Source organism: Rhea pennata, chromosome 2 (genome assembly GCF_028389875.1).
Source record: "Rhea pennata isolate bPtePen1 chromosome 2, bPtePen1.pri, whole genome shotgun sequence".
In the NCBI taxonomy this organism is placed as follows: Eukaryota; Metazoa; Chordata; class Aves; order Rheiformes; family Rheidae; genus Rhea; species Rhea pennata.
Genome location: NC_084664.1, coordinates 32,965,200 through 32,973,985, shown reverse-complemented (window position 1 = coordinate 32,973,985; position 8,786 = coordinate 32,965,200). Strand labels below are relative to the sequence as shown.

The 8,786-nt window shown below is 35.2% G+C and overlaps 1 protein-coding gene across 1 annotated transcript; it reads left to right on the top strand.

Moving 5' to 3' along the window:
- The first annotated feature begins 2,421 nt into the window (after nt 1–2,421).
- Nucleotides 2,422–8,450, top strand: AGR3 (anterior gradient 3, protein disulphide isomerase family member). The gene is made up of 7 exons (XM_062567792.1): nt 2,422–2,527; nt 4,236–4,299; nt 5,561–5,613; nt 6,291–6,367; nt 6,628–6,691; nt 7,557–7,640; nt 8,401–8,450. The coding sequence occupies exons 1-7, from the start codon at nt 2,422–2,424 to the stop codon at nt 8,448–8,450; spliced, it is 498 nt and encodes a 165-aa protein (XP_062423776.1).
- The last annotated feature ends 336 nt before the right edge of the window (nt 8,451–8,786 follow it).

Sequence of the window (8,786 nt, the reverse complement as noted above, 5' to 3'; positions counted from 1 at the left end):
CTTAGTGATAAGAAAAAGACAAATGATAGATACTTAGAGGTTAACTTGTTTGTTAGTGGAGGAAGTGTTGGCTGTCTTTTTTTTCTTTAAATCAATTAACTATTGGATCATACAACATCACAAATTCAGAACAGTGGGTTTAAACTACCCCCAGCTATGGCTCCTTGTGTTATCCTTCTGAATGCCTGTGGACTTTCAGTAGGATGAAGATAAATTACTTAAGCTTGAGATAAATCATACTGTAACTTGGAGAAATTTGTACTTTGATTTGTTTTCCAAGATATTCATCCTGAAAGAAAGGAGTGATTTACAAATTCCATACTTGATTTATAGTTATGCATCTGGTGTGAGTTCAAAGCCATAATAATTCATGCTTAAATAGAGTTTTAACCTGTTAATGTAAATGTTAGATAGTATTATTAATATTTGATAGGTAAACTGATGCTAAGCATAGTTATTACATTTGTAGAGAGCTGTTACAAATACTTATTTGTCAAGAATACAAGACTAGGTTGTAGGGATAGACTTTTGCTGAATCAAGCTAATGGTCTGCACAAATATGTTGAAAACTTAAGTGAAACTTACTCTGCCCCTAAGCTAACACAAAATTTTTGATTTTTTTCTTCCTTTAGGAAACACTGGGAAAATTCACATTTTTTCTCATTCAACGTCCGTAATCTCCAATTGCTATATTAAGGGGTAAAATTAATAAGCTCTAAAGGAAACTCCTTTATGAAAAATGAACTAATGATGGCTAATACATAGAAGCCTAATGGGGGAAAATGTGAAACAAATAGCAGCTTGAGAGTTGTGATGCCAAAGAAGGGGACAGGGGAAACATCACGGGTGAGACTGAGAAGGGGAAAATATTATAGTAATTGATTATTTTAAGAAACGTAGAGAAATTTCTTCAGAAATAAGGAATTGTTATGATGATATTTTAAAAGAATTTTTACTTCTTTTTAAGGTGCAAATTTTCTTTCATCCCTTGAATGAAAACTTTTCTTTATTGAGTTTGTCAGATATTGAAAGTGGTATTGGCATTTATTCACATGAAATTGAATGGATAAAAGTGATTTTATTGGCACTGAGGGATCCATTTAAAGCAAGGAGAAAAGCTTTTATACTTTTCCTGACTGTCTGTCCTAAGAAGCGTGAAGTGTTTTCTTCTGCTGGTGCTCATGGCTGTAATGCCATACTAGATGTCATTTTTAAATTCCAGTTTGAAATTTGCCTTATAATATAGGCTAAAGCAGGTGTGCTTGGGGAGGAGTATGTTTAAGGCAAAAGCATTTCTCAACAGGTTATCTTGTTTACTCATAAAGCTCAACCTCTGAAAGTTGGAATATCCTGTAAGACAAGAACTAACAAGATGACAGGGTGATATCTCAGGCTCTGCGCATTGTATTTCTTAACTTAGTTCAAACCAGCAGGTTCGAATCAACCTGAAAACTGTAGCTTTAATGCCTAAAGCTGACTCTACCAGGAAGAAATAAGACCTAAATTCCAAAAAATGTGATTTTTTTTGTAACGTCTTTTCTGCAAGCTTTGCTTTGTGCTTTAACTTTTATCAGGACCAGAAGTTACTGCATTTTCTAGTGATCTTTGTCATGAAGAGAATCAAATCCCTTCAGAAAATTGAAACATCTGGGAGCACGGATGGATTTTTTTTTTTTTTTTTAAGGAGGACTAGAGCTGAAAATTAGTTTACAGATGCCATGAAAAATGGGAAAAATATTCATTTTTTCATTGTGAGAAATACCTGAAAGTCAGAACATTTGTTTCACATCTGTCTAGTTCTCTGCACATCCTGGTTCATAAACTGCAGGCTCAAGATTGAATGGCAGTTCTAATATTCTGGAGGAATTTACTGCCTAAAGTAGATTACTTTAGTGGGAGGCAAACACTACTGTTTTTTTTCCCCTCCTATTTTACTAAGGGAGAAATCATGAGATACTTTTTGACCAGTAAATTTACCATTCATTTTTAAAACAACAACAACAACAAAAAATGCTGTTATGTGTTACTGAAATTAAAAAATTAACAGAACAAACAACTCCTAATGTTATCTTGTTATATCCATGATCGATGAATTGTACTCATTCATGATAATCAAATGCTGGGTGACTAGAAATGAAACAGAAATCAATATCTGTTGTAGTGAGAATCATCACCTGCAGCCTACCTTTGACAGCTCAAAGCACTGTTGCATGCTATAGAGTTAAGTACCCCCATTTTGCGCTGTGCTCAAAGGAAGGTATTTATGGAAATAATCCAACCTGTCTCTGTAGTACAGGTTGTTAGAATACCATTAACAAGTTGATTTACTTTGTACCAGGCAATGAATCCAGGCATCTAAAGTCATTGTGTTATTTCTTCCAGATTCCCTGCTGAGCTGAAAGAGATCTTCCTGAAGAAATAATGCTACATTCAACGCTGGCCTTGTCCCTCCTGCTAATCGCAGTTTCTTCCAACCTTGCAATGGCAATCAAAAAGGAAAAAAGAGCACCTCAGACACTGTCAAGAGGTCTTGTATTTTTACTTTACTAACCTCCTTATCCCACCCAATAGTTTATCAAATGTTTTATTTAGAATATATTTGAAAGCATATATATATTTTATATTTATTTATTTGTCTATGAGATGTGGCTCTCTAAACCAGCATGTTCTTTTTCCATGACTTTTCATGCCTTTGGTTTGTCCTGAAGAATACAGCTGAAGGTCTCATGGAGTCTGCATAACTCTTATGGCTCCCAGTGACATAAGAGAGGCAAATAACCTAATCTGACTCTCCCAGACAAGGCAGCATTTTTTTTTTAACTTGGTGAAAAACCTTTTTTACGTATATCTGTTAAAATATAATTTCATATGATAACTTACAAATACTGAATACTGAAATAGAATATCATAAATCCAGTTTCTATGGAATGGACACAGACCCATATTTCTATGCAGAACAACAGTTCGAACTGGCTTTGGGTGGTTTTTTTGTTTGTTTTGACTTTTTTTAATCTTTTTTTATATGTTGTGTATATATAAGACAAAATCATGCGACACTCGTGGAATAACCAAATAATAATGAAATTACATTTATTTGAGATATTATAGAGTCTTGAGCATGTTACCTGTAACTTCCACAAATCGAAGAGGAATATTCAAATCTGCTATAAAATAACCCCAGCTGATGGGGGTTTTTTTGAGAAACTGATTTTGGCCAAGGCTGGGAACTTGTGGGTCAACAGGCCAGAATCTCCCCATCAACCAGATAGGTAAATCTGTAATCGGAATCGCTCTGCTGCGAGAAGAGAAGACCTGGCTGCGTCACAAGCAGTTGTCCCGTGAGAAGGTTAACGCTAAATCTGCGTAATCAGGGCTGGGCCAAGCGCTGCCCAGACGAAACAGAAGAAATCAAGCCTTAACCTGGTCTGGGTCCAGAAGCTTTTGTGCCCTGTCGCTTGGAATTCGCCTGGCAGCTCAGCGAAAGGAAACGGCACTGCTCGGAAGTCGGGAGCCTACTGCGCGAGGGCTGACGTCCTTGGGAGTGGAGGGCATGAAACCAGCTGGACCATTTGCTTTTTGAGATTTGTGGCTCGCTAGCTATGAAGCTGATGACCTATTCAGACTTTGTTTCTATGGAGATTTTTATTGAATAGTCTTTTTCTTTAATTATTTAATTGAATGGAGTACTTTCAGCTCCAGAGATATAAATTCATGACTCAGGAGTTGCTCTTAAAACTGTAATATGTAAAGCATATTACAATTGGTCTTATTTTTCTTTTAATATTTTAATTTTATTTTTCTCTATAACTTGTATATGCTGTCTTCTTCTGTAAGCCCCAGGGTCTACATAAAGCACAGATCAGCCAATATAAGGAATTTGAATCCTGATTTGGGCACATCCAAGTATTCCAAAAGAGATCTAGTGAGTTTGTCAAAGGATGTGAACTGTGTACTCTTGCCGCTGAGGCTAAATTAATTTTTAAGTTTAATCTTCCAGTACACCTTTCAGGAAATCTAGATACTGAAGTTTCTGTAAATCTGAGCCTGTTTTTTTTATCTAATTTTTACATAGCTGTTAAAGTTTGTACAGTAATCATAAGAATTAATATATCCATGATGACTGGGAATTTTTAAATTAAAAAAAAATGTGTTCAACTGTCGATAAATATCAAAAATATCATTTTCTTATGAATTATATGTCTGGCCACTATTTAATCCTTCTGTTTTACTTCTAGGATGGGGAGATGATATTACTTGGGTACAAACTTATGAAGAAGGACTTTATCAAGCAAAAAAAAGGTAAGAGCTCAAGTTGTTGATCAGACAGTCATGCCTCAATATACTGTAAAGAAACAGAACAAATAAATCTCATTACAGTTGATCTGCAGACCACTCAGCTTAATAAACCAGAACTGTATACATACACAAAAGTGGTTTTAGGGGTCTCGTGACTCAGTTGTTAGGCATGTTTGCGTTTAATGCTATTGTTTCCCTGTTACAATAGCAGAGCAGTCATTTGAATAATAATGATAAATGAATATTATAATAAATGCACCTATTTCCATGATATTATGTATTTCTGATTATTTTCTTAATCAACAACTACAGGATCAGTTGCATTTGCTCTTGCATGTTGGTCTTTCGTCTCTAACATTTTTCCCAACACTTTATATGTGTGATGTACCCACAATCCTGGTAGAACAGGAAGTTAAAAATGAATCTTTCTCTGGGATTCAGCTGAAAACATATTTGAAGATCCATAACTTCATATTCATTTATATCTCCATTGCAGTTCATCTTAGACCATAATAGAGTAGTACATGCTATTATTAAATTGAAGGGAAACTATTTTTAAAAGAAAAAGCAATTAATCTCATGCACACTCTATGAGAAAGGCTAGGAATCTGCTACCAAGCATTTCTTGACAGTGATAACAGATCAAGCATCAGTAATTACATTGCTAAAAAGTAGCAGTAGTTGAAAAAATTGCAGGAAAAAATGCACAAATCTGTTTTATTCATGACTTGATGTTCAAAACTTTAAATGTCAACACTTTGTAAAACTATTTATGGAAAAATCCAATTTACAGTGTATCAGTTAATGAAAGCTTAAAAAAATAAAACTTTTTATGGGAAGTGTCTGATTGTGAACCCAATTTTATAAAAATGATTTTATTCCAAGTTTATAAAGATTTAATTTTATTTTCTTAATCACAGAGAGAGAACTTTTCACTTAAGGTATGTTAATTACCTCTTCGGTACCAACAATTTGATTATATACTAACCAGGTTATGGCTCTGTGGTTTTGTTCTTGAAGAATCTCTTATTTTAGAAAAACTATTTAGATATGGGACATCTGTTTCCCTATTTATTTTATGACAGAATTGTGTTTTTTTCCCCCTTGCTCAAAAATTTTCAGTTCTTCATAGAGCATCTGCGTGGTTTTACTGTAGGTTAGCATAAGATGAAATACTACTTGCTTTTTCCAGTCTGCTAGTAAAACCAGTGATTTGCACACTTGTCAAATGATCTAACTACCTGTTTTATTGTTATTAATAAAGTAACAAGCCACTGATGGTTATTCATCATTTGGAAGACTGTCAATACTGCCAAGGTAACTTCTATTTTTTGAACTTTAAATTTTTGTGAAGATTTTTATAAGAACCTACAAATATCTATGTACTTGCATGATCCTTTCATGGAGAGACAACAGATCACCTCATCACATTCTTACTCAAAAGCATTTAAAGAAATAGGTGAATGAAAAGGTAGTTGAAGAGCTAAGAATTTATTATTATTGTTTATACAAACTCTACTATGAACCTGCCCCACAAAGAATGTGAAAAATCCTTTATGCTGCTGTGCTACTATCCCCGATGCAGCACTCAGCAGTTTAAGAGTCACAGATTTGCTACTGATTCATTGAACAGATTTAATATTGTTCAATACTCCTGATCTGGTAACTAGAGAAGGAGGTGAGGACAAGACTGCTGAAACTGATTTAATATAAATTTTCCAAAAATAATACACTCTTCTCAACTGAGATACGGTATCTATTGAAACTACAGGCCTTGTAAACAACAAAAGAGAGTTTCAATTTTCCCAGCTGGGAGGTTGTTCTGGCATGGGTTGGAAAATCAAAAACCCCTAACAGAGCCCTAGAGGGAAGTGTCTCCTTCCAAGTGTGAATCAACAGACATGAACAATGTCATCAGTCCTGAGCCAACATGGTGCCTAAAACCAGAAGGGGCAGCAGTTGAGATAATTTCAAAATTATCATGTCTTTTTTAGCGTTGAAGAAAGCTTTTGCAGAAAATGAAGAGATACAAGAAATGGCCCAAAATAACTTCGTTATGCTGAATCTCATGGTATGAGGGATTTGGGGAGGTGACTGCTATCAATTTTTGGCCTAGGTTTATAATATTCTTGCTTTTCTTTTCCTGCCATTTTAGCTAAATATCTTCTGATATTTCATTTACATGTAAGTGTATGTATGTGAGCATGTGTAAACACATGCTAGTAGTGCCTCTTATGGCTTTGTCCACTGGTAACAGACTGTTCACTGATGATGCTACTCCATCAAAATTCCCAGAAATATTTTAATAATCAGCTTTAATTTCTCTGTCAGCATGAAACCACAGATAAAAACCTGTCACCTGATGGACAGTATGTGCCTCGAATCGTGTTTGTAGGTATGTTCAGTATTTACGTAGATTTCTGCATCTACATCACCTCAGAGTGTATCGTTTGAGGTGGGGGGAGCTCAAAATTTCTCATTACTGTGGAATGAATCGGAACTCGGCTCTCCCAAATTCCGGTTCTCCATCCATCGCAGGTTTTGCCTCTAACCTGAGACAGTTCACTAACACCGTATTCTAGAGGGTGTCTAATTCCTGCTGATTTCTTTGGGAACAAGAAGTTTAAATATCTGTAAGGATCTGGGCTTTTGTTGCTCTGTGCTACTTGCTAGTGATGTTAAGAGACTTTGTTTACTGAAGACTGTCAAATATCTGACTGAATACAAATGTCTACAGTGCAGACTTTGAGAATCATACATTAAGGGTGTATTCTTAACATTAAGATTAATGAGATTTAAGATTAATGAGATTAATTAAAATTAACATTAAGATTAAATTAGATATAGATTAATATAATCTATATGATTATATAGATTTAGTTCTGAAAGCTCTAGGCAGGTCATGCTAATATTGCATAAAGTATGCACAACCCTCATTATTTGTGCATCCAGTCAAACTGGTCTTTCTCAAGGTAATCCCTGACCATGTAAAACAGGATATTTTTCTTTAAATATGGGTGAAATATATGTGAAATCTACCATTTAGAAATAGCTACATATATAAAAATGAGCATTAGCAATTGTACAGGGCTTAATGCTCAGTAAAGAGCAGCTGATGGAAGAGAGCAGAATTGCGTTGTAGTTGTCTTGTTCACTAAATCAGAACACCTCAGAACCAGGTCTGTCAAAGCAGCCCCGTCGTCATCGCCCGCAGCAATTAAGAGAGTGGAACTCAACATTTAATACGGTTACTCTTTCAGACCCATCTCTCACGGTAAGAGCTGATATCACAGGAAGATATTCTAATCGTCTTTACACTTATGAACCACAGGACATGCCGTTCTGTAAGTGCCACTTTTTTGTGTTACTTTGCATTTCATGTTATAATCAGCCAGCTATACACCATCCCCATTTGTGCTTGAGAATCAGTTAAGATTTATCCTCTTTCAAATTTAGGAATGAAGAAAGTGCATGAACATTTACATTAAGTTATAACTGTCTAACCTGTTCTAGCAAAGCAGTTGAGCACAAATATTGTTCCACTGAATTTATTGGGACCTACTCAGGTAGGCACAGATGGGTACCAATTTACAGGATAAAGATCTAAGCAATATGCAAGGGGAATAGCAAAAGTCTGTATGCTCAGAGGTATTCCAACTGCGCAATATAAGCAGTCAGGGGTGGGAGGGAATCTGAGGAAAAAAATGTTGCTGGTTTCTTGGGTACCACCTAAGACCCACGTTTCAGATAGGAATGTGGTTTTTCAGGTTCAGCTAGTCTTTATTCTATACCATCTATCTGACACCAGAGCAGTATCTCACCACAAGTATGCACTTCATATCTGATTATCAGGTTTGCTGTTGAGAAGTAATGGTATTGAAAAGAGCCTTGTCATGTCCCTTTAAACTGGGCTTTTTGATTCATGAAACTTTTCACCTTCTACTTCAGTAACAATGCCAAAATTCTCACTGTAGAAAACTCTAAAATACAATATGTGACTATAATTTAATTTTGGTGTGAATAGCTTACTAATCAAACAATTTTTTTAATTGTACAAATGCACTGTAAGTACATGCTTACAGTTCTTATTTGTTTTTCTTCCAGTAATAGAGAACATGAAGAAAGCACTACGTCTCATTCAGACAGAACTGTAACCAGCAAAAATGAAATGTTCGTAGCCTCTACGAGGTGAAGCTGCACCAGGGAACATGACATTTTTAAATATCTTAGTTAGCTGCTTTGTCTCTAATAGCATTTTGAACTCCTGCCAAACAGCTTTGGTATACTACATTTCATAAGAAAGTTATATGTATGATATGAAGAACAAATATAGATTACTGTGCCCGTTAGAAAACAAGATGAGAAACCTATTAAACACTGTCTGAATAACTGAAGGGGATGGTATAAGATGTAACAACTTTGAACTATACTTCTTCAGTTCAACTATGGCTTTATTTAAGCTGGCTATAACTACTAGCTGAAAGCTATAA